At 33.6% G+C, this 27,546-nt stretch overlaps 1 protein-coding gene across 1 annotated transcript; it reads right to left on the minus strand.

The window, feature by feature from the left end:
- Positions 1-1,169: 1,169 nt before the first annotated feature.
- Positions 1,170-27,546, minus strand: LOC131802397 (probable serine/threonine-protein kinase DDB_G0282963). Its single transcript, XM_059122591.1, has 7 exons — positions 25,149-27,546; positions 9,523-9,952; positions 9,269-9,455; positions 5,218-5,390; positions 4,921-5,085; positions 1,725-1,893; positions 1,170-1,597 (listed from the first exon to the last, which is right to left on the minus strand). The coding sequence occupies exons 1-7, from the start codon at positions 27,461-27,463 to the stop codon at positions 1,170-1,172; spliced, it is 3,867 nt and encodes a 1,288-aa protein (XP_058978574.1). The 5' UTR covers positions 27,464-27,546.

Raw genomic sequence — 27,546 nt, forward strand, 5'->3', positions numbered from 1 at the left:
TAATATCTAATTTTAGACAAATTGAAAAATATAACTAAATTTGACTTCATTTTTCTCTCCAAAATGTTTACAAAAAAAAAGAAAATTTTGTGGTAAACCTCACTTTTAGGCTTTTCTTCCTGAACTTCCTGGCCACTGAACACTCAAGAGAAGCTCAATAAATTTTATATCAAAAATTATTTTTTATGCCAAAAAAGCCAATTCGAAAAAAATCGCTTCTCCATAGCCTTACTTTTTGATTTTATGAATTATTTAGATTATTTTTTTCTACAGGCGGGCTTGAATTTTAAAAATTTTGAAATGTTTTTGAAAATTTTTTTTCAAAAATTGCATTTGGCAAAGAGACTTAAGGTCCATGACTTCTCACCCCCGTACCCCCAAAGAAAGTTGTACTCTATGCTTTCTAGCTCTCCCTCTCACTCTCTCTGTCATTGAGAGATTGTTGAATTGCCACCCAAACCATTTTGTCTCACCATCCAACTATTCCATTTTCACCACTGTTTCCCGTTCAAATTTCCGACCGAAATCGGCCAGATTTTGTGGCAAAAAACTATGGAATTGCAAGAAATTCTGTTGTTGCTGCTGCTGGAGATGATGTTGTTGTTGTTGCTGCTGTTCCAATTGGTGTTGATGATGTTGCAACATCAGTTGGGTACGCTGGTATTCGTAATCATCATCCATGGAGGGGCTACGACTGGCCGCCATTGGCAAATGGGCCGAGGAGGACAACATGTCATGTTGGTGTTGTTGTTGCTGCTGCTGGTGATGGTGTTGTTGTTGTTGCATATGTTGCAACTCTTCCATTTTAATGTTGTTGTTATCATTGGCCGATATCAAATCACCATAGCATTCATATTCCTCCGTTGAGAGGGATGGTGAGGCTTGTCCGGCCGCCGTCTCCTGCTGCTGCTGATGGTAGCTATTCAGGGGACAGTGGCTGCTGTGGGCATTGGAGGGCGGTGAATGCTGTAGGGCTGGGTGTTCGCCATGCTGAGGTGGAGAGTGTTGTGAAAGCTGGTTGGGATGGTGTTGCTGTTGTTGCAGATATTGTTGTACCATTGCCGTGGGGCTGTGGGGGGTAGGTGAAGTTTTCGTGGTGTTGTTGTTGTTCGGCGAATTCGGATTCATGCTGTTCGAACGTTGTTGCAATTGCGTCAATTGCTGCAGATTCAGTTTGTCCGCATGCTGCAGCTGCTGCTGTTGTTGTTGCATAAATTAACAAATGACAGATTGCCATCATTAGCGTTTGGTTCATTAAATGTGGAATTGTTGTTGTTGTTGTTTGGCGATGATGAAGCTGATGAGGCATGCTGTTGCTGATAGGCCTGCAACTGGCCAAGCTGCTGCTGATATTCATGTGGTGACATATTTCCCAAGTTATGATGATGTTGTTGTTGCTGTTGCATCAACGGCGATGTTGGTGACATTTTCATGCTGTTATTGTTATTATTATTATTGTTGTTGTTGTTATTACTTAACGTGTGATGATGAGAATTACTTGGCGATGGTAAACTAGTCGTGGGTGATGTAGCCGCCGATTGGGTTAATGATGATGCGGATGTGTTTAATTGTTGTTGGTGTGTTAAAGGTTTAATATCTAATGTCCAAAGGGAGGGAGAGAGAGAAAGAGAGAACACAAAAAAGAGAACACCATTATTAGTCTTGTCAAACCCAAAATGTTGTTATTCTTTTTTTAAAGCCAATGAAAAGGATTCGGAACTCACCATTATCGCTTAGATTCAGTCCGGAAATATTTCCATTGGAATTTTCATTGAGGCCTTGCTCCATAGTGCTGGAATTTGCTGCTGCAGCTGCTGCGGCGGCGGCAGCGGCTGCTGCCTGTTTCTTGCTCATTTTTTCGGCCTTACAACCCTTGGGTTTGCGTTTGCGGGTCTGGAATGGTGGAAATAACAATTAATAATTTTTAATTGATTTTTCGAAAATTAAGTATAGTAAAATAAATTGTTATGTTTTGATAACTTTTTTTAATTTTTTCATTTTCAAAATTTAAAAATTACAAACTTTTAATTTTTTTTTCGCAAATTACACTGGGCAACACAAAAAAAAAATAATTAAGGGGAAAATCCAGCAGATTATGAAAATAGAGCTAAAAAAAGAAGACACATGTATCGGCGTTTTGAAAATTTACAACGCAAAGTAACCAAAAAAATGGGTGAATATCCCCTCTCCTCCACACTTTTGGGAATTTTCGAATTCAGATTCCTCGCAACCCAAACATTTTAGGTATATTATGTCTTCGGCAATATTGTAGATAAACATACGAGGAATATTTTAGTCGAGAATGTTAACCCTCGAGCGAGCCAACAAAGGGGTCTTTTTGGTTCTTTTTTGAAAATATGCTCAAAAACTCCCTTTAAACGGCATCGTAGCAAATCAAAATATTCCACAAAATTATTTGTCATAAAATTCTACTATAGGTCTCAGAAGACGTCAGGAGTCTTAATCTTACCTAAACGCCAGGAAATCATATAAGAAAAACACATTTTAGGGTTAAAGAGGTACTTAATGCGAGTTTTTGCAAAAATCTCCAAAAAAACATCATTTTAGAAGGATGGCATTAAAGACAAAAATATTCCTCATCAAATTTTACCATAAGTCAGCAAAGAAAAGATATGTCTATTTCCATTGGAAATCGAAAAAAAAGGATTGCAATAATTTTCCCAAAAAAAAAAAACCGAAAATATTCCCTGATTATTTTCCACAATTTTTCCTCGGATTGGAAAATATGGCCAAGACTCTTGCAGTGATAAAACCAGTACTATCACTTGTTCCCTTAGCATTTTTCAAAACCCAGACAGGGCTATTGTACACTGAAATTATAAGAAAATTAGTTGCGAATTGGGATAAAGTTCTAAATTTATCAGAAAAAACAAAGCTTTTTATTAACAAAAATTGATGATATTTTGCTATGGTGCATATTAAGTATACAAATTATTTTTACTTTAACACTTTTCCCAAAAAATTAAATATAAAGGGAGATTTTGACTCGGTCTGGATACATGTTAAATTGACAGTACAAAAAAGCAATACATAATTTTCACCTTTAGTACACACATTTGAAATTCAGTTTTCATAGAAACTATTACACCTAGAGACATAGTTTATTCTGAGATTTATAGTGAAATTTTGTAAAGAATATTTCATCTTTAGACACCTTTCGCCTAAAATGAAATTTCATGTTACTTTCAGAAGTCAACTCCAAAAAAGTCCAAATAAATGTATGAAAAAAATTAGAAATATTTTCACTTTTTTTGGCTATGTTGATGCAAATATTTTCATGATATATAATGGAAATTGAAATTTTTTCTTTGGTAACCCATATGTAATTTTATGTACAATAATTCGCCCTTTAATACTTTCTCCAAAAAATGTTGTTTTAGGGCAGATTTTGACTTACATTGGAAATGTGTTCAATTGGCAGTAAAAAAGTATACACATAATTTTTACTGGTAATCAATACATTTCAACTGAAGTTTCCATAAAATCTATTATACCTAGATATATAGTTTATTCTGAGATTTATAGTGAAATTTTGTGTAGATTATTTCCTCCTTTGACACCTTTCGCCTAAAATGAAATTTTATGTTACTTTCAGACGTCAACTCAAAAAACTTCAAGGAAAAATTGTTGAAAAAAATGAGGGAATTTTTTCTTTCTTTTTTCGGAAATATTGGAGCGAATATTTTCATGATATATAATGGAAATTGAAATATTTTTTCCTTGGTAACCCATATTGAAATTTTATGTACATTAATTCGTCCTTTAATACTTTGTCCAAAAAATGTTGTTTTAGGGCAGATTTTGACTCAAATTGGAAAGGTGTTAAATTAACAGTAAAACGTATACACATAATTTTTACTGGTAATCAATACATTTCAACTGAAATTTCCATAAAACCTATTGTACCCAGATATAGTTTATTCTGAGATTTATACTGAAATTTTGTGTAGAATATTTCCTTCTTTGACACCTTTCGGCTAAAATAAAATTTCATGTTACTTTAAGGCATCAACTCTAAAAAAGTCCAAGGAAAAATAGTTAAAAAAAATAGGAAATATTTTCTCTTTTTTTAAGAACATTGATTCACATATTTTTTGGATATGCAATGGAAATAGATAATTTTTTTCTTTGGTGACTTATAGTGAAATTTAATGAAGAGTATTTTTTTCCTTGATGATATCCTTCTAAAACGATGATTTGTTGGAGATTTTTGCAGAAACTCACATAAAGTACGGGTTTAACCCTCAAATGTGATTTTCATATATTGAATTCCTGATATTTAGGTAAGAGTTAGGACTTTCAGGTCTTCTAGGACCTATAGTAGAATTTGATGACAAATAATTTTGTGGAATATTTTAACTTTCTACGATCCCATTTAAAGGCAGGTTTTGACCATATTTCCAAAAAAGGACCAAAAAGACCCCTTTGCTGACTCGCATGGGGGTTAAAATTTTCGGCTAAAATATACCTCGTATTTTTATTTGAAATATTGCCAAAGACACTATATATCTAAATGCGTGGATTGCAAGGAATCTTAATCCGAAGATTTTCAAAAGTGTGGAAGAGGGGGGAACTTCTTGCCCACCTCTGTTCCATTACTTTGCGTTGTAAACTTTTAAGAATATCGATACACTTGTTCATCTACTTTCATAATTTAATTGATTTTGCCCGTAATTATTGTTGAAAATTGAATTTTGTAACAAAAAATGTTCGATTTGAATTGAAAAAAAAAATATTTTTTGCCAATTTCTTATAATATTCAAATTTCAAAACCATTTTCAAAAAAAATGAAATTTGGTCGCACAGTGGTTAGTTTTTCGAACATGTTAGATTTGAGATTTTTTTTGTAATTTTTAAAATTAAATTTTCCAAATAATTTTCAAACTTTTCCCAACTTACCTGTATTGTATCCTTTTTCATGGTCAACGGACGCTTGACACTGTGCAGTTTATAGTAGAGGCCACAGGCATTGCACACTGGCTCGCCATTGGGATTGCGGCGCCATAAGGAGGTTTGGGTGGTCAAACAATTGGAACAGGTCAGACCGGCACGGCGGGAGGCACTCTAAAGGGAAGAGAATTATAAAATGAATACCAATTTCTTTTTCAAAAATTTAAAATCAAAAATTTCAAAATTTAAATTTAAAAAAAAAACAAAATTTTTGAATTCGATTTTGTTTTGTGAGACGACACCTACCAAACGTCTGGAGGTAGCACGACTAACAACATGTTCCTCTTTTAGGTTTGGCGTTGAGCCACTGTTGTTGTTGTTGTTGCTATGTGGGGCAGTGTTGGGTGTGCTGTTGTTGTTCCGATTTGTAACGCTAAACGCATAGCTCTTATAGAAATCCCCGCCCGATCCAGCGGCCACTGTAATTAAGTAAGTGGTGGATTGATTTTCATTTTAGTAAAAAATTATTGCAGAAGAAGAAAAAAAATAACGGTTTTTTTTGTTAAAAAAAAAAACAAAAACAATAGAAAAAAAATAAAAAAAATCTATTTTTTTTGGTTTGGGGGTTTTGGGTTAATTATTTATAATAAATTCAATTAATTTTTTTTATTGAGGCTACTTTCGATTTCTGGCAGGCATTCTTTCACGAAAAGCGAGAACGTATTTGCATTCAACAAGAGGGCTTAGGATTTCTATAAGATTTCGGATTATTTCGGTTACTGTAATAACTTGGATTTCAAAATTTAAATTCAAAAATTTTGTTTTTTTTTAAATTATTTTTAAAAGAGAAAAAAAGAGATATTTTTTTGTTATGTTTACCAATCTTCGGGGTGGTTTTATAAGGGGTCGATTCATGCCATTCATTTTATGATAAAGACCGCACGCGTTGCATAAATAGTGTCCGGTGTTATCACGCCGCCACAGTGGAGTTGAAATCGCACCGCAATTGACACATTCTCGCCCCTCCGTAAAAAAATCCGCATCGAAAAATGCTTTATATATAGAAAAAATTGTTGTAGTTGTTGTTACATTTACATTTGTTGTTACATTTTACAATTGTGACAAACAGATAAGTGCAGAGGGGTGGGGCAAAGGGTGCTGGGTAGTAAGTTATAGTAAGAGAGAGAGAGAGAGTAACAAAAAATTATGTTGTTATGGCAGAAAATGATTTCCGTTACATAAAAATGCTTGTTTGTGGTGTGTGTGTGTTTTTTAAGAAATCTTTTCTGCATTTCATATGTGTCTGTCTGTGTGTGTTTTTTTAATTTTTGTAAACAAAAAAAATTAATTGAATTTATTATAATAAATACATTTTATATGTAATAATATATATAGTGTTTGGAAAAATGTTAGCATGTTATGGCATAAAAGTGATTAGTCACAAAATTATAACAATAAATGATAAAAAATATATAAATTATAATAAAAAAAAACTATAGATGAACGAATTTTCTAATTTTGCCCTTTTTTCAGAATAACATTTTCAGAGAAAATTGGTTGTTGTTGGCTAATAATTAAATTAATTTGTTTTATTTAATAATTTTTTTTATTAAATTGATCTATTTTATTTACCTAATTTACTTTATTTAATTTGTTTTATTTTATCAAATTTGAAAAAAAAATACTTCTTTGAATTGTTTTCGATTTTTTTTTCTTAATTGTGGGGTTCCTAAATGAACTAGTTCAACAAAAAAGATATATTCCCTAAAAGGAACCATTCGAACTAGGTCAAGGTCCTTAGTTTGTTTAGTTCCATATTTTTGTTTAGAGAAAGTCTCCAGCTATACCATTGCAAAATGAAACTATTCCGTGGAAGGATCATTCGGAACTAGTGCAATTTGATACATATAGTTCTAGTTAGTTCCCTTTTATTTTAAATAGTTTCGGGAATATGTTTCTGCTCAAATGTAGCAAACAAAATGCATATATCTTCCCGAAAGGTATTTTTTTTAATGCCTTAGAATTGTGGGGTTCCAGAATGAACTAGTTCAATTCAACTATATATGTGCCAAAAGGAACAATCCGCACTAAATCCAGCTCTTTAATTAATTTAGTTCTCTATTTATGTAAGGAAAGTCTCCGGTTGTAGCGTTGCGAAATTAAACAGTTTAATAGAACTATTCCGTGGAAGGAACATTCGAAACTAGCGCCTGCTCTAGTTCCATTAGTTCCTTTTTGTTAAAAAAATGTATGGAAATGTTGCATCTCAATAATAAATTTCTCATTTTCAAAATTATTTTTTTTAATTTCTTTGAAACGATTTGATATAGCCCGAAAATTGGTGGGATTCCGAAATTACCTAGTTCACTGAAATTGTGTATTCCCAAGTAGGAATAATCTGATTTTTGTCCAACTCTTTAGTTCCTAATATTTTAGACATTTTTCGAGTTGTAGCTACTTAAATTATTTCAATGGAACTATTTCATATAAGGAACATTTGGAAAGGTATTTCTGGTATTGAAAGAATTTTTTAATGCTTTGGAATTGTGGGATTCCGAATTTAACTAGTTCATTGGAACTATATATTCCCAAAATGGAACAATTTAAATCAGTTCCAACTCTTTAATGTTTTTCTTTTTCAACACTTCTGGATTAGTAGCATTTCAAAATAAAATTGTTTTTATTTTAAAATGCTACTAATCTTTCCTTGAAAGGAGTATTCGGAACTGGCTCTTTGATAAAGCCAGTTCCTTTTATTCGATATAGCAATTTTTATTGTCTGGATTCCTACAGCTCTACTATTAACCATCATTTTTTCTGTTTGGAAATCGCATGTATTCTAAGCAGCGTTTCCACAAAAGGAATGTTGGGTAGTTTACTTAGTTCGGTACGTAAATCGACTTTCCATTTAACGTTCTAAAAACGACTTTTCGTAATTGATTTTCTATTTTGAAATAACAGATATTGGGTACTTGACTAGTGTTTTTTGGATTTGAGATACTATTCTTTAAATAATGCCCAGTAATAAATTGCAAAGCGATTTTAACGATTCTTTATAAAATAAAAGATAAAACGACTTTAATTCGAAATTATTGAAATTGAAAGTCGATTTTTATATCGAAAAGTAGACATTTTTACGAAAAGCATAAGTCAAAGAGTGGTAGGAAGAGTCTCCTTCCTTCATTTATTTTAAATATTTTAAAATGCCAAAATCTGTTCGATTTCGAAATCGACTTTTAACCAATTGAAGTAAATCCAGAGTAGCTAGTTATTTAGAAAATTTCCTCCTACTTTTTCTTGCTGTGTACAATTATTGCTCTGTTCCAGAATCTGCAAGAATCTATGAGTTCTGCATTTTTTTTTTTCATAAAAAAATTCTTGCAATTCAGGAACGATCTCATGCCAATCAGAATAAATCCAAAGATCGTTAAGAGGACTTGTGTTCAAAGATCTAAAGTTGGACATTCGGATTTTTCAATCCCTCTTCATTCTTCGATTTTTTCTATAAAATATTTATATAAAAATTGTTATTCGCCGCAAAAGAAAGTATTAAAAAGTATTCTCCTTTTTTGAGGAAAATAAAGGATATCTTAAAAAGAAAATCTCAGAATTGCCTAATTTCCCCTAACATGTGTGGATGTGTTTGAAGTCCTAACACGTTCTCATGCACACACACATTTGTGCTATTTCAATATTTGAAAAGGATCAACAAATACAACAGCACAAATTATAGTCAAATTTACACAGCTTACATAAATAGAACAGAGAACAGGCCAAGGGGACTGGCACGACACGAATTGCCTAAGTGGCCCGTCTTGGGTAATTTGTGGTGGACAGAGCGGAAAATTCCAGCTCCGGCATTTGTCTTCTTTTCGTGTAAATTGAGAATCTGTGAAATGTTTCGGTATTTAGTTAAAAACCACATCCAATTGCTTGTGTAATTTAGCATGGTTTTTTTTTTTTTTTTTTGAAATGGAATGGTTTCCTACTCTTAATTCGTATTGGACCCAGCAAAATTTCACAAAATTGAAAACAAAATAATATTTCAATTTTTTTTAATTTCCTTAAGTGTGAACGAATCTTTTTTCCACTGACTGACTGACTTGTGTGTTTTTTTCTTCTCGTTTTTGTTGGAATGGAGGTCATAACCTTTTTTTCTTAAAGTATTTTATGGCATTGTTGTTCTTTTTTCGTTCATATATGTTTTTTTTTTTAACAAAAGCTTATCAGTATTGAAATAAATATAAATTTATATACATATATTGAAAAAAAAAAAAGAAAACATGGGGACAAAGCTTTAATAACTCTAACAAATAACAAAAAAATAATGAAAATTAAAAAAGAACAAGTGACTTACTGGCTGACAAAGAGGCAGAGGCTGCCAAATTGGCATTGGCTCCCGACACCTCAGCGGCGGTTCCCGAACGTCCATTGAACACAGCATTGCGTATGACATTGGAGTTGGCCAGGGCATTGTTTAGCGCCTGATTTGCCATGGAGGCAGGTGCATAGCTAATGGCCTCATAGTTGGACCAGGAATCAGCCTAAGAATGATTTCGAAAAAAAATAAATTATAATTTTATATTTCAAAGTATATACCATTACACTTACATGACTGCGATAGTTATTCAGTGAGCCGTAACGTTCAACACCACCGGCTGCATTGGCTCCATATGTGTTGCCAGCAATTCTTTGAAATGCTGGCAAGGCACCACCCGACGCCGCCGCCGTCGTTGAGTTACCATCACCTCCGCCCGCACTGCTGTGGTTGCTCTTGGGTGAACCATTCTCATAATCATCATTATGCGTTTCATGTGCACCACCACCATTCGAGGTGGGGTTGTTGTTTGCTCCAGCTGTTGCTGCCGGTGAATTGGCCGCATGACCACCATTGGTGGGTGTCATGGCCTGGTGATGATGATGCGTTGGCGGTGGCGATGAATTTGTACCCATAATATTGGCCGTTTGTATGCCATAGGCACCCATCCCACCACCATTGGAGGTGGCCGTAGCGGCCAACAAGGGGGCGGCATAAACGGAACTGTAAGAAAAAACAAAAAAATATTATTAAAAATTCCAAATATTCAATTTTTTTAAAAAAAAAATCGGAAATTATTTTTTTTTTCAATTACCTATAACAATAGTTCTTCAAATACATGTTGTTGTAGTTGGAGAAAAACATCTTCAAAAATTGTAATTTTTATTTCAGAAAATAAATATCAATTCAATTTAATTGTCATTTTCTTATTAATTAAGAATTATTTGTGGCTGGAAGTTTTGGCATTCACTGTAAATTCGATCATTTTTATTACGGATACAGATTTAAGGCATGAGTACATAAGCAGCTTGGCATCATAGCTGGGCATATTTATGTCAAATCATAAAAAAACGGCGACAGGATTCGAGTGCGACCAGAGCCGCACTCCCTTTATGATATGTCACAAAATAGGCCCGGCGAAGACTTCAAGCTGCTTATGTAGTCACATCTTTATTCAGGTTAATTTATAAGAATTGAAAAAATCCGTTGCACCCATCCTCAAAATCCCTTAAAAAAAGACTCTGAGATTCCGTTCTATGGGGAGTTATAAAAATGTGAAATATTTTTTTTAAGAAAATTATGGGAATCGAATTGTCTAAGTCTAAGAAAGGATTGGACTTTCTCCCTTCCCTATCTTAAGTGGAACCAGTTCCATTTGGTTCACTCGTTCAAATACTTTTATTCAATGCTTCAATTGTTCCTTTTAGTTCAGTCGTTTCGCTTTTGTTCTTCCTTTCTTAAATATTGATTATATTTTCTTTAATTTCCTGTCTTTCCATTCTATTTACATTTAGATCGTTCAAATATTTCTTTATAAAAAGGATTTTAGTCGAGTTCCACTTGGTGAAATCGTTCATGTGATTGCTATACGTTCATCTTTTTTTTTTCTTCCTATCGTTAATTTTTGTATTTTTTTAAATCCCTTGATATAATTATCTATTCTTCTTTTTATTTATTTCCTCAAAATAGAAAACTAATAGTTTGATCATTATTTTCATTCAGTGGTTCCATTCGGCTAGGAACTAGTTCATTTTTCCCACTCAGCACACTCATTATTAGTTTAATCACTAATTTGAAATCAGTCTTTCATGTTCCTTTCTTTTATCTCTAAGAAAATAATTAGAACTGGGCAAAGTAGTTTACTAGTCGGATCGATCTTTCTCGTTCCTTTTCTTGAAGAAAAGCAACTAGTTCCTTTGCTAACGTTCCCATGTCTTATTAGTTCAATTGTTGTTTTCAATTCAGTAGTTCATTTTTTTGTCTGTCAAAAGTTTTCCGTTTATCGTTACATTAATATTCCATTTAAATATTTCTTATATCGGATCGGTTTTCCTCGTTCCTTTTCTTTAAGATTAACTAGTTCCTTTGCGAACGTTCATATGTGTTATTAGTTCAACTTTTGCTTTTATTTCAGTCATTCCTTTTCTTTCTAACGTTCTATTTACATGGTTTAAATATATCTTAAAGAAAATTATTAGAGTTTAACAATGTATAATCGGATCGAACTTCCCGTTCCATTTCTTAAGAACAACTAGTTCATTTGCTAAAGTTCATATCTTGTCTTATTAGTTCAATTGGTCAGTCAGTCGTGCGTTTTTCTCTATCACTAGTTTTAGCTTTCTATCCTTCAATTTACATGGTTCAAATATTTCTTAGAGAATATGATTAAAGTTTGGCATTGAAGTTCACTAATCAGATCGATCTTCCTGATTCCTTTCCCCAAGAGTAACTAGTTCCTTTGCTAACGTTCATATGTGTTATTAGTTCAACTTTTGCTTTTATTTCAGTTATTCGTTTTCTTTCTATTATTCCATTGATATGGTTTAAGCTTTTCTCAGAGAAAAATATTATAGTTTGGTCATGCAGTACAATAATCGGTTCGATCTTCCTCGTCCCTTTTCTTAAGAGCAACTAGTTCATTTACTAAAGTTCATATCATGTCTTATTAGTTCAATTGGTGCTTTTATTCAGTCGTGCGTTTTTTCTCTATCATTAGTTTTCTTTCTATCGCTTATTATTTCTATATATTTCAGAAATTATTAGAGTTTGGCAACGAAGCTCAATAATCGAATCGATCTTCCACGTTCCATTCCGCAAGAGTAACTAGTTCCTTTGCTAACTTTCATAGCCTGAATAGTTCAATTGATGCCTTTAAATCGATCGTTCGTTTTCCCTTTTATCAATAGTTTTCTTTCTATCGTTCCATTTACATTTTTAAATATTCTTTAAAAAAAGGGATTCGATTTTGGCAATGCAGTTCACTAAACGGATCCATCGAATCAAATCTCAGTAGCAACCAGTTCCTTTGTTCCATTTTTTCCCCTTCCCATATATCTTCTTAGATGGATGGATCGTTTTTGTAAGTATTCCATTGGAGTTGGACAATATTTTTCACTAAACTGATCGAACACTCTCTCCTTACGGAATTTTTCCATAAAATAACTGGTTCCTTTGTTCTCAGAGGCTTAATTTATTATTAATCAGAAAAAATCATCACTACTACTTTCTATCCAAAAAAAAAAAAATACACAAATATTTCTTATAAAGATGACAAGAGTGTGACAATACAGTCTACATTCCTGTTCCCAAGAGGAACTAGTTCCTTTGTTCCATTTAGATCACGAATTCATCGTTGTTCTTAGTTCGATAGTTCCTTTTTCGTTCAATTATTCCATTATAGTTGGTCTGTCTATTTCACAAAAGAGGTCGCACACTGTCTCTAACCTTACGAGTAGTTTTCCATTAAAGTAACTAGTTCCTTTGTTCTATTTAGTTCACTCCTTCGTATATCTTATAAAATCATACGTTTAATATATGCTAAAACATTTCTGCCCTTTTCTATCTACACTTTTAAAATACAAATAATACTTCTTTGAAAAAAAATGATTAAAGTTGGACAAAGCTGTTCACTAAACGGATCTACACTTATCGTTTCTTTCATTTGGGAAAACTAGTTCCTTTTTTTCTATAAATTTCATCTTTTAGATAAAGATTCGAAATCAATAAATACTTCTTGAAAATAATGCTAAGAGTTGGACAAAGCAGTTCACTGAAAGGATCTTAATTTCTTGTTCCTTCCCTCTGAAAAGAACTAGTTCCTTTGTTCCACAAAGTTCACTCATTCTTTGTCTTGTTTCAAATATTTCTTCTTGTGCTTAAAGATTTCTCTCCATTCATAATTCATAAATATTTTTGAAGAGTTAAACAATACTGTTCACTAAACGGATCGATATTTCTGGGTTATTTCCTTAGGAGAAACTAGTTCCTTTGTTCTATTGAGCTCACTAATTCATGTGTCTTATTAACGCTTCTTTTTTTTTTTTTTTTTTTTGTTAAAGAGTTCTCCCCAAATCAAAATTAAGATATATTTCTTAAAGAAAATGCGAAGAGCTGGGCAATTCTGTCCACTAAACGAGTCGATATTTCTGGTTCATTTTCTAAAGGGTTCTATCAAGAGCACTTGCTCAGAAACTAGTTCCTTCATTCTTTTTTAGTTTACTTGTTCACACATTGTAGTAATTCAGTTATTTCCGTTAGTTTAATCGATATTTTTATTTTATTTTTAGCTAAATCATTATTTTTACTCATATCGTAAAACCAAATAAAAAATAAGATAGATGAACTTATGGAACTATATGAGCTGAAGGAACTAGTCATTTATACTTTTATATCATTGTCCACTTTTTATAAATTCTATTCTTTCTAAAATCTCATTATTTTTTTAATTTTTATTATTATTTTTTTCCTGCAGCAACAAAATCGCTATCGATTGGTCTTAAAATGTTGTCGATATTGACTTTTCACACCAAAGTCGATTTCGATTCTAATTTTTTTTTTTTTTTTTTTGGTTTTTTGTTCTGCTTTTAGGACTTTTTGTTTGGAATTATTAAAAAATATTGAAAATCGAAACTAAAAACATGGTAACCACTGCACATTAGGTGCCCAGCCTGAAAAGCCAGCCCAAAATATGTGTCGAAAATCGCACCAAAAAGTCGACTTTGCAATTTTTTTAAATTCTTCTGTCTAAATAGCCCTTAACCCAAAGTAACTCATTTAATTGCAAATCTGTCAATGTCAACACAAAACATCAATTTGTCAAGAGTATTAGGTATCCCTCAATTTTTGAACACAATTTTGTCTCTTGGGGTTTTGTTTTGAAATCTGATCGAACTTCTTTTTTGGCACTGGAATTTAAAAATAAACAAACGCATGCGTATTCGGGTGGCAGGCACAAGAATGCCAACGCGGCAAGTGTAAACAATATCTAATCGAAAAATAAGATCTCTAGATCTCAACTTGATAAATAAGCTGATTATTGAATGACGTAGCAAAAAAAAGTTTGAGAATTTAAAAAAAAATTAATGACATGATTTTAAATAAAATAGAGTCAGTAAAGAATGATTTTAAAAATTGAAAAAAATTAAGCGAGAAGGTATTTTATTTGCAATACGGGCAATTTTTTTGTTATGTTTTCATTTACACAATTTATTTGCTTTAAGATATTTTATGTTTTCATTTATAAATTTATTAGATTTTAGATAGACGAAGCCCTATGAATTGGGATTTCAATACACATTTCTTTGGCAATATTTTTCAAAACCAAAAAATTGTTATTATTCACAAAATTGTTTCATCACAGCACTTCAAATATCAACTGCTAAAGTTTTCAAAATATTTTCAAAAATTTTCTAATTTTTTTTTTAATTTTTTAATTTAACTTCTCTAATTAAATTATTTTTTACAATTTTAAATCTATCACCAAATGTTTTTTTTATTAGAAAATATTGAAATATCCCAAAATCAATGTCTGAAAAACGATTTCAATACACGCTAAACACGGAAGATCACAACACTACCGCTTGAAATGTACGAGCAAAATGACAACGTTCACCGATCAATGTTTGGAATATGAAAATCCGCCATGCAACGAAGATCATGCCATGAACATCATTTTGCAGAAATTCAATTGAAAACTATTCACATTATCATCGTTCACCCTTCGCTTCTGCCTCACCCCTTAACAAAAATACCATCAGTTTAGTTTGAATGCAATACAAAAAAAAAGAAGAAAACTGCCATGCCAAAACGTTTTCGATGATAAAAACAAAACGAAAATAAGAAGACCAAACCGAAAAGCATCTTCAAGAAGTTTAACAAAAAACCCCAGTTATTATATCATTATCTATTAGACCATATTTTTTGTCGTTTACCTTCGTTGCATTGAGAATTTTGAGAAACCAAAGAGTATTAGTCGTGTTTTATAAGAAAAAAAATATATTTTTTTTTGGGAACCTCAAAGAAGGCCTCATAGAAAGGGCATGGATCTGTACATCCACTGCGAAGAAAAAGGCTATAAGATTATGGAATTTAAAAACAAACCGAAAATGTTGCATATGTGTTGACAGATATATAAATTGGATAGAATTATAAATTGGAAAGCCCTCGAGACATATACGGCAAGTGAGCACAAATAAGGAGCCTCCGATACGAGAAGGTACTCGAAAGTGAAGTGCGAGATCAAAAAGTAGAAGCAAAAAAAGGACCTCCCAATCGTCACATATGAAGATAAAAAAGAGGTGGGAAAAACTGAGAGATGACATAAACCGAGATCCATTCTGATTTGGGAATGAGATGGTGATGAAATACCTAAGAGGGCAAGCCCCAGCTAACGAAATGGATGACGAAACAGTGGCAAATATTGTAAGCACTGTGTGTCAGAAACACCAAATAAGAACAGGAGATCCTTTCGCAGAGGCCACTCAAGCTTTAAAAAAAAATAAGAAGACCTTAAAAGCCCTATAGCCTTCTCGAAGTAATACGAAAATGGTGCCCAAATTGTAGCAACTCCCAGAGGTTGGCATGAGGGTTTTTTTAGTCGGTATCGAGATCGAGGCCATCAATCCAAATATAAACAATTAAAAACGTTAATGTTGACCGGGCCGAACTTTCAATACCCCCCATCATTAGGTAAAAAAAAGAACATCGTTATATGGGGACTATACCTATTAGAGGACCTGTAGCAAATATTTTTTGCAGGGAAAGAACAGACCTACCGAGAACCTCAAATGCCAAGTTTCAACTGATTTGGTTGGAAATTGTGGCAGAAACGTTCAAAATATCGAACATTGGAAGGTACCGTTACATGGGGACTATACCAATAAGTAGACCTGTAGCGAATATTTTTCGCAAGGAAAGAACAGACCTTTCGAGATCCCCAAATGTCAAGTTTTAGCTGATTTGGTTGGAAATTGTGGCAGAAACCTTCAAAATATTGAAAATTGGGAGGTATAGTTTTATGGATAATATACCATATACTGGACCTTAATCGGACATTTTTCGCAATGAGAGAACAGACCTCCCGAGAATCCCAAATGTCAAGTTTCAGCTGATTTAGTTGAAAATTATGGCAGCAAATATCGAAAATCGGGAGGTACCGTTACATGGGGACTATACCAATTGGTAGACCTGTAGCGAATATTTTTTGCAAGGTGAGAACAGACCTTTCAAGATCCCCAAATCCCAAATTTCAGCTGGTTTGATTGGAAATTGTGGGAGCAACCTTCAAAATTTCGAAAATTGGGAGGTACCGTTACATGGGGGCTATACCATATACTGGACCTTAATCGAACATTTTTCGCAAGGAGAGAACAGACCTTCCGAGATCCCCAAATGCCAAGTTTCAGCTGATTTGGTTGTAAATTGTGGCAGCAAGTATCGAAAATCGGGAGGTAACGTTACATGGGGACTAACCAATTAGTGGACCTGTAGCGAACATTTTTCGCAAGGAAAGAACAGACCTTTCAAGAACCCTAAATGTCAAGTTTCAGCTAATTTGGTTGGAAATTGTGGCAGCAACCTTCAAAATATCGAATATCGAGAGGTACAGTTTTATGGAAACTATACTAATTAGGAGACCTGTAGCGAATATTTTTTGCAAGGTGAGAACTGACCTCTTCAGGATCCCCAAATGTCAAGTTTCAGGTGATTTGATTGGAAATTGTGGAAGCAACCTTCAAACTTTCGAAAATTGGGAGGTACCGTTACATGGAGACTATATGAATAAATAGGCCTGTAGCGAATATTTTTTGCATGGAGAGAACGGACCTTCCGAGAATCCCAAATGTCAAGTTTTAGCTGATTTGGTTGGAAATTGTGGCAGTAACCTGCAAAATATCGAAAAACTGGAGGTAAAGTTTTATGGTGGCTATACCTAAACGTGAACCAATATAGCCCATTTTCAATGCCAATCATCCGGCATATAATATCAACCATGGTGTCAAATTTCAAAGCTCTAGATTTAATAATGTCGACTATATCGAGATTTCAACAAACAGACGGATATTGCTAAATTGGCTTATATTTTTATTCTGATCAGGAATATATATACTTTTTGAAGTCTCCTCTGAATATTTCGAGGTGTTGCAGACGGAATTTAATATACCCTCCGTTGTATAGTGTAGGATAAAAAAATAAAAAAAAAATCTTACAAATACTGAATATCGGGAGGTACCGTTACATGGGGGGCTATACGAAGACGTGGACCTGCACAGACAATTTCCTGTCATAGGCTGGAGTATCTATTACGGACTTCAAATAACAAATTTAAAACAATTTCGGTGAATAATGTCGCTGAATGCATCAAAATACCGGATATCGGGAGGTAGCGTTATATGGGGGCTATACAAAAACGTGGACCTGCACAGATAATTGTCTCTCTGAGGCTGAAGTATCCATTACGAACTTCAAATTCCAAGTTTTAAACAATTCCGATGAAAAAATATATATTGTGAAAAAACACACCCATTACTTTGTCACATCTCAAAACCTATTGACAGCTATTTCCATATGTCTCGAATGCATCATCAGGTAATATAGCAGCAGCTACAACAACAACAAAAAGTATATAGGAAGTTAATGATATCTTCTTCTGGTTTCTAAACTCTGGCCACACAAAACTATTCATGTAATTTAAAGCAAAATAGTTGCTTGTTCTTCATGCCCAAGCTTGGCCAGAGCCAACAACAAAAAGTTTCATAATCTCAACTCGCGTTGGCAAAGACAAAAACAAATCGACGCCAAAAACACACGCTCGCGGTAATACAAGAATCTTTGCAAAAGTCACATACAAGTTGGCCGAGCTCCAGCAGCTCTGTGAGCAATAGCTGCCGCATGATTTGAGCGGTGGAAAAATTGAAAATTGTTTTTCGAACAATTTTTAAGTTATTTTTTCTTAGTCATTGGCGACAGGACTTGGTTTACAACAATTTTCTGTTTGGAAATCATTCAATTTAGCATAAAATTTTATGTATACCTCCCACTGACCACCTCTATATATATTTTTGTAATTTTATTTCAGAATATGGGTTATTGTGTTACAATTCGGAAACAGGTATGTATTTTTGCATGTAACATACACATATATGTATGTGTATATCATTGTAATATGATATGCAGAAGGCTGAAAGTCCATATGGCCCGATTTTCTGAATGTCATCAATTGCCTTTCATTGATTCATGCAAAAAAATAAAAAACAATATTGAATAGACTTTGTTGTTATTGTTGTGGTTGTTTGAGGTTCTTTCTTTTTTTGTTTTCCATTTGCACTTCGCATGCTTATTTTATTATTAATTATTTTTAGTTTTATGATGAGAAAAGAAAAAAAAGAGAACGGAATTATTAGTAATGTTTCATGTTCAAAGGTTGTTAAAATAGACTTCAAAGGGTGGGGGACTGTGACTACAATGGATATAGAGGTAGGTCTAAAGCATTTTTTTTTTTTTGGAATGACAAAGTGGTAAATTATCTTAGAAAAAAATATTTCCTTCACAAAAAAATTCATTTTACATTTCCTTTCTTTAGAAAAATCCTCAGAGAACAAGAATTGAGCAAAAGGATCAAAAAGTTCCCTTTCACAAAAATTACTTGTAGCAGGAATGCACTGTAATAGCTCTGGGTATGTGTGTGCATGTGTGAGTGTCTGTGTGTATGTATGCCTTTCGGAATCACATCAAAAGCACGTGCCCCGCACTAAATTTACGTTCAAAGTCAACATAAACAATTATTGATTCTTAGAAAAAGTTAGTGGGTGAACAAAAAGTGTGGCACAACCAAATCACCTTACAAAAGGAACTGGCAAAATATTGTTCATTGTTGTTGTTGTGGTTTTTGTTACAAACAAAAAAACAATGGCTTCAATGTATAGCCCCTGTGAGTAATCAATTTGTGAGCATTGCTACAGGTGTTGGGATTTTTCTAGTTTTTAAAAGGCAATAATTTTTTCAAAGGCTAAGATTAAAAAAAACATAAGCTGAAATCGTGGGTGCTGTATAAAAATTTTTTATAGGCCTTTGGGAACTTTAATAATATTTAAACCTAAAATCGTGGGTGATGTATAAACATTTCCTTTTTTTTTTCTTTTTTTTTTTTTTGAAGGTGTTTGAATGGAGTTTAGGAGTATATTTTTTGATTCTGGAGATTTCTTTGGAAATATCTTCAAACAAGGTGTTCTTAAAAAATGTTTTCGTGGGTATCTTCGAAAACTTAAAAATTTTGAACGAAATCCTATTTTTTGGTTTATTTTTAAAAGATTTTTTTGGGTGGCGCCCAACATGGTGTCGGAAATATTTTTTTGTTTGCAAGTTTTTAGGTTCAACTACTGCCAGCAATTTCTATTTTTATCAAACACCCAAGCAACTCGTCCGCCGAAAGCTCTTTACGGCGATTTGGCTATTTTTATAAATGGCGCCCAAATCAAAGCTTTACTTTAAATTGTTATAAGAATTTGTTATTTAACCCTATTTTGATTTTTAGTTTATTTTCTTAGTTTAGATGGATTTTTTGTTATTTTGAGCATATCTGGTCGAAGCCTTGTAAAGTTCAAATCCCAGATTCTTGATGTATGTTTTTGTGGGTGTCTTTAGGAACGCCTAACTATTTTGAACAATACCCTATTTTTTTTTTTTTTTTTTTTTTGGTTTTAGTTTCGAATTTTTTTTTTTTTTTTTTTGTTATTTTGAGAATTTTTGCAAATATTTCGTCAAAGCCTAGCACAATTCATATAAAGCTGCCTGTATGACTATTTTTTGGCATTTCCAAGCCCCTTTTTTGAATGATTGTTTAATATAAATTAATTTTTTTGGATGGAGCCCAACTTGGGACAGGAAATATATATTTTTTTTAATTTTTAGGTTCATCGACTCTGGGGCTTAGGAGTATATTTTTGGATATTAGGAGAAAATATATTTTTGGAAATATCTTCAAATCCCAGATTCCTGATGAATGTTTTTTTGTAGTCCCTTAGAAAACGTAACTATTTTGAACAAAACCCTATTTTAATTTTTTGGGTTTTAATTTTGAAAATATTTTTTTTTTTTTTTTTGTTATTTTATGAGTGTGGCAAATATTTTGTCGAAGCCTAACAAAATTTAAAATGAACAACCTTGTTTAATAAATATTTATTGTTTAATAAATATTTATTTTTTGGATGGCGCCCAACGTGGCGCAGCAAATATTTTTTCCAAATTTTTACGTTCAACGACTTCCAGCAATTTATATTTTTAGTAAACACCCAAACAACTCACCCGCCGAAGGCTGTTTACGGCGAAATGGATATTTTTATGAATGGCGCCCAAATCAAAGCTTTACTTAAAATTGTTATAGGAAATGAGACTGCTGGTGTTTTTAATGACAAAAATTGAGGATTTTGTGAAATCTAGTATTGTAATGGATTAAAAATCGATCTTTTCTAAATGGCGCCCAACGTGGGACACAAAGGTTTTTTCCCCATATTCCTGTATTGGAGTGTTCAAATATGAATTCTTTGGAATTTGAATTAAAAATCGATTATTGGAAACGTTAAACTTAAAAATTAAGCTAATCGAAAAACGAATTTTTCTAGATGGCGCCCAACGTGGGGCACTAAATGTTTGTTTTTCCCATATTCCTGTATGGAGTGTTCAAATATGAATTCTTTGGAATTTTAAAAAAATCGTTTATTGGAGACGTTAAAAATTAAAAATTAAGCAAGAAAAAAACTTGACTCATTTCGATTTTCAACGCTCTCTTTCGAATTAGAGTGAGTTTCTCTCTCTCTCTCTCTTTGTTTAAATTCGAGCTAATTTTTTCACAGGTCTGGTACCCACTTTTCTGTACTTGTGTACCTTTTGAAAATGTCCCATGTTACCTTATTTCGTTTGGGCTCTTTCTTCTAAATTCCGCCCTCATTTCTCTTAAAATTCTTAGCTTGAATTGAAAATAGAGCAAAAAGCATTTGGTCTTTGGACACGTGCTCTAATTGTGGCGCCCAACTGGCCAAGACCCCTACTTACAAAGCAAGTGAGGCATGTGAAAAAAAAAACTCTGGCTAAGCACACCAAACTAATTTTTACTATTTCCGCAGCTTATGCGGGAGTTTAAATGAAAACCCAATTTTTTGAAGGGGGTGTTGAAACTGAATGTTAATTTGAACACGTTCTTCGAAATGAAAAACTCCATTTTTCAAAATACTACCAGGTGTAACCCACAAAAAATTGAAAAAAAATTTCTTTATTTTTCTGGTCTAATGACCACTAAAATATTTGCTTAAATGCAGTTTTTTTTTGGCCTGCCATTTCAGCTCCGGCAAAAGGAGAGACGACTCAGGTAACTTGAGAGCTGATGTTATTGAAAACGACTCAACTTAATTTACTTGGATTCGAAGGAAAAATCAAAAAAAAAAAAACTTCAGCAAAGCTAAGGCTAATTGACTAGACCCTGGTGGTGGCGGCGGCGGTGGTCACTGTAGACAAATATGGGAATTTGTGTACAGACATCTATAGACATGTAAGTATGTATGTATGTCTGTCTGTATATATTTTATTAGTTTATTTAGGTTTGCAACTCGTCCAGACGGTTGGTTGTGTCAAATAAAAGCGCGGTGGTGTTCTGTGTGTGTGTGAACCCGCAGTGTGAAAAAATGTTATTGAAACATTTACCTTTAACATATGTATGTAGCTAATTGTGGGTTACCGCATACATACTTACACACATATTTGGTAAATTTAATTACTCTACTCTATTTACTCACACACACACATTTGAAAGCGTTTTTTTTTTTTTTTTTTTTTTTTTTTTTTTTTTGTAAAATTTCACATAGAAGGTGATCGCGATGCGGTCGTGGTTGCTGGCGTCGTTTGTTACTGGCAAAAATAATTGTAACGTAAAATGTTTATTTGTTTACTGCAGAGTTTCCTCCTGTGGGTCTCTTGTGGTCGAAGGTATGTGTAGAGTATTTTTGCCTTGTTTTTCTTTTTTTGGTTTGTGGTATGTTTTAATTTTATTATTTAGTTTTATATTTTAGTTATTTCCATATGGATATACACTGAGAAAAAATAGTCGGAATGTTGTGAACTGAAATATTATTTACTGTTTTATAAAGGGCTTCTATTACAGAGCGAGATAAAAAAAACTGCAACCAACTTCAGACTGCTGTCATTTCTAAGCCACCAAAGAAAGGAAATCTTCATTTTCATTGTAAAACCATTGATTTGTTGAATATATATTTATTTATTTATTTATATATTTTTTTATTTTTTTTGATGGCGCCCAACGTGGGGCAATAAATATTTTTTTTCTAAATTTTTAGGTTTAACGACTGCCAGCAATTTATATTTTTACTAAACACCCATGCAACTCACCCGCCAAAGGCTCTTTACGGCAAAATGGATATTTTTATGAATGGCGCCCAAATGAAAGCTTTACTTTAAATTGTTATTGGAAATGAGACTGCCGGTGTTTTAATGAAAAATTTTAGGATTTTTTGAAATCTAATTTTGTAATAGATAAAAAATATTCCTTATCAAATTTTAATATAAGTCACCGAAGAAAGAAAACCGCAATTTTCATTGTAAAACCTAAAAATATACGCATCAATTTTCCATCAAAAATAAAAAAAACCGAAAATATTCCCTCATTTTTGCAACAATTTTTCCTGGGATTGGAAAATATGGCCCAGACCCTTGCAATGACATAACGAGTGCTGTCACTTGTTTTTTAAACATTTTCCACAACCCAGACAGGGATATTGTACACAGAAATTATAAGAAAATTCGCAGCGAATTGGGAAATAGTGGTAATTTTTTCAGAAATTAATAAAATTGATATCATTTTTTCTATGCTAAACATTAAGTATACAAATTTCGTTTGTTCAGAGACTCATAATGAAATTCGATTTTGAATAATTCTGCCATTTACACAGTCTCCAAAAAATCAAGTATACAGGGAGATTTTTGACTCGGATTGGTGAGGTGTTAAATTAGTTGGTAAAAAAGCAAACACATAATTTCCACTCTTGATAATTAAATTTGAAATGTAATTTCCATAAAACCTATTAAACCTACAGATATAGTTTATTCTGAGAATTATAGTGAAATATTGTGTAGAATATTTCCTCCTTTAACACCTTTCACCTACAAGGATATTTTATGTTACTTTCAGGCGTCAACTCGAAAAAAGTCCAAGGAAAAATCGATGAAAAAAATTGGAAATATTTTTCGCTTTTTTTTTTGGTTACGTTGATGTCAATATTTTTATGATATGTAATGGAAATATAGACTTATTTTCTTTGGTGACTCATAGTGAAATTTAATATACAATAAGTCTACCTTTGACATTTTCTCCAAAAACTTATGTTTTAGGGGAGATTTTGACGTATATTGGAAACGTGTTTTGTTTGGCATTAAAAAATGTAAACACATAATTTGCACTTGCAATACATAGATTTCGGATGTAATTTTCTTAAAACCTGTTGAGCCTAGATATATGATTTATTCTGAGATTTATAGTGAAATTTTGCGTAGAATATTTCCTCTTTTGAAACACTCCGCCTAAAATGGAGATTTATGTTACATTTAGCCGTCAACTTGAAAAAGTCCGAGGACAAATTTATCAAAAAATTAGGAAATATATTTTTTTTTTTTTTTGATGCAGGAATTTTTTGTTTCTAATATGAAAATATATTTCTTTTCTTTTGTGACTTATAGCAAAATTTGATAAAGAATATATTTGACTTTGACGTCATCCTTCTAAAATGTTGCCTTGTAGGATAATTTTACATAAACTCTCATAAAGTACGGCTTTAACCCTAAAATGTGTTTTTTTATAAATGTGATTTCCTGACGTTTAGATAAGTTTTAGACTTTTGACGTCTTCTGGGACCTATAGAAGAATTTTATGATAAATAGTTTTGTAGAGTATTTTGACTTGGTACGATGACGTTTGTAAGGAGTTTTTAACCATATTTTCAAAAAAGTACCAAATAGACCCCTTTTTTGGCTCGCTAGAGGGTTAAGGTTTTTTACCAAAATATTCTCCGTATTTTTATCTGCAATATTGCCGAAAACACTATATACCTAAAATCCACGGATTCCGAGGAATCTTAATTAGAAAATTTACAAAAACTTGTGAAAGAGGGGGAGATCTTGTCCCTCGATGTAAAATTTCAAAACGCCGAAACACGTGCCTTTTTTTCACCATTTTCATAACCTGCTGGATTTTTTCCGTAATTATTTTTTGTGTTGCATCGTGTTTTGTTGGTTTTCAATATTTAAAAAAAAAAATATTATTTAAAAAAAATTAAAACATTTTTTTTAAATATTTTTCTTGAACATTTTTTTAGAAATATTTTTTTCAAATCTGTATGAAACGCCCTTCACTTTGTGTCCAAAGACAACCGTCATCTAGTTATATAGAATCCCTTGAGGGCGTCCATGAAGAATCAAATAGTCCCTCTTTAAAGATTCCCTTAAGGTAGTCTATGAGGACTGATTCCAAGACGTCGGGTCGACTGATCTTAACTCGTCTAAAAAGACTCCTCAAGTCTTCCAAACGGACTCTCTCTCTATAGCTAGTTAATAAAGGCTGCCTTGAGCTCGCCTAAAATTATTTCTTTAAACTCTTCTAAATAGGCTCTCTTCAGCTAGTCCATAAAGACTGCCTTCAGCTCGTCTAAAAAATTTCCCTTCAGCTCTTCTCTCTTCTGTGCAAAAATAATATTTTCCTTTTCTGTTCTGAAACTCACTTTTTTACAACATTACAAAAAAAATCTGAACGATTTTGAATCCAAATTTTTTTTCCAAAATAAATTGGAAAATATTTTCAAATCCCAAAACTCTTAATTTTCTAGAGGAAAAACCAAATAAAAACACATCTCATCCTACTTACCCATTGGCCAGGACCGGTGATGGTGGTGAGGTGAAACTGAACATTTGTCCCTGTTCGGGTCCGCTCAGCATGCTGTAAATATCACGATGTCCCGTTGGTCCCGCGGAGGCATTTGTCAATTGTGTGAAATTCTGTAGAGTTGCCAAGTCGCCACCCGATTGCGATAGGCCCGACGAGGGTGAGGGTGAATTTCCACCCGAACTGGCCGAATTGTTGTGTTGTATGTAATGGATGGCATGCAGGTGATGATGTTGTGATGCTGTGGTGGGCGACGGTGCCTGTAGATGGGCGGGGGCAATTGCTGTGAGGGGGGTTATTTCTTGACCCAAACCTGGCGAATGATAGGTATCCTTAAGGGATTGTATGTCTACTGGATTTAGGGTTAAATAGCTCGCGGCCGACTGATGTTCTTCGAGACATTCGTCTTTGAGTGTGTCCTGTATGATCTCATCGTATGTGTGATGTATGGTGGGACCGGTGGTCTGTGAGCCCATCAGACCATGCTGATGCAGGTGATGTTCGTGATGTGAGCCATAGGGCGTTGTGTAGAGGGCTAGATTGGAACGCATTGTGGCGTTGTGTTCTTCTTGTAAATAGCTGGGGGTAAGGGGACTACTGCTGTTCAGATGATGGGGGTGATGTGGATGGGGATTGTAGTATCCGTGGGGTGTGTGATGTGGTGAGGGTAGAAGTTGCAAACCCAAGTCGGCACAATTCGATGATGGGTGATTTAAAGACAGGTCATAGGCACAGGAGTTGTAGGCGGCATTCAGCCAGTGTTCCGGTGGACAATTGGCCAGGGACTGGGGATGTTGTTGTTGCTGTTGTTGTGGATGATGATGTAGAATTTGTTGTTGCTGTTCGTCGCTGTGGCCACCTGCAACCTGCAAATGTTCGGCCGTAATATCGGAGGTCGTTTGCAAATTATGTCCCGTCACAGCTAAATTTAGATTCGGATCATTGCTGGCAACATTGAGTATCGTGGAGGCATTGAATTCGGAATTCTGAATGCCGTGAGAGTTTTGATGATAGTTGGTGATGATCACAGAGTTGTTAAGGCCGCGATAATTTTGTGGCGTGAGATTCTCTTCGTGATGATGGTTGGTGGTTGGGAGTTCGACACTGGTATTATTTTGTTCAGATTTCAAATGAGATTCTTTTGCACTATTGTTGTTGTTGTTGTTATGATTTGTTGTTGCTGTTGTTATTACACTATTTATCACTGTTTTATTTGGGCTTGTTGTATTATCACTAGAATTTGTTGTTATTGTGGCATTTGAATTCGGATTCGAATTTGCACTTGTATTTGTTGTTGTTGTGGTTGCTAATTTGCCATTTGTTGTAACACTTTCATTGTCACTCGTTTTCACGTTGAAATTTAGAGTTGAGATTTTTTTCACAGATTCCTGATAATTCTGATGAGAATCTATCGGTTGTTGATCTTCTCGATTTGTGGTCACTTGGCTGTTGTTGTTATTATTATTATTGCTGACTTTGATTATTATATTATTATCATTGTCATCGTTTGGTGGGTTTGTCGTGGTCGTCGTAATTGTCGTCGGTGCTGTCGTGGTACGTAACACTGTTTGGTTTGATCGTTCGTTGACAACTGATATGAGCTGTGGTGGTTTCGTAGCCAAAGACGATAAATTCAAATTCGTGCCAGACCTTAAAAACTCACTACAGGCAGTTGAATTACCGTTGTTGTTGTTGTTGCTGTTGTTATTGCTCTGAAGAGCCTGCTGGTTTCCACTGTAGTTGTTGTTGTCATTGTTATGCTCTCTCGAATTTGTTACTCCTGCATACAAAGGCATTGACGAGTTTTTTGTTTCATTACTGGCCGTCGCCGTTGTTGGTGGTGTTGTTGTTGCTGCTGCTGCCAAGCCATGTGTGTGGGTATGGGTATTTGCTGGTTGTGTGGCTGATCTTTGCTCTCTGCCATAGGCCATCTCTTTCTCGGCTGGGCTCTCTTTCTTTGTATGCAAAGCATCCTCTTTAAGGATTATAGCATTCAAATTCAAATCCTGGCCTTCGGTCATATTCAACCCCTCCACCCTGTTAAGGTGGGACACCCCGTCAAATGATGTAGACTTGGCGTGGAGCGTATTTGATCCCTTGGCTGGTGTTATTGCGGTTTTACGTTGCTGTTGTTGTTGTTTCGAATTTACAATGGCTTTGGTTATTTTCATATTGGCCGCATTTGTCAATAGGGAATTTGCGGAATTTGTATTGTGGCGATTTTTTGTAGTTTTACTTTTATTATTTAAGGGCAAATTGCGATTTAAGTTGTTGCTGTTGGTAACACATGATTTCATGATTTTTCTTATTGACTGTTATTATTTTAAAAATAAATAATTCTAAATTTCCACAATTCATTAAAAAAATATTTCAATTTATT

Source organism: Musca domestica, unplaced genomic scaffold (assembly GCF_030504385.1).
Source record: "Musca domestica strain aabys unplaced genomic scaffold, Musca_domestica.polishedcontigs.V.1.1 201, whole genome shotgun sequence".
In the NCBI taxonomy this organism is placed as follows: domain Eukaryota; kingdom Metazoa; phylum Arthropoda; class Insecta; order Diptera; family Muscidae; genus Musca; species Musca domestica.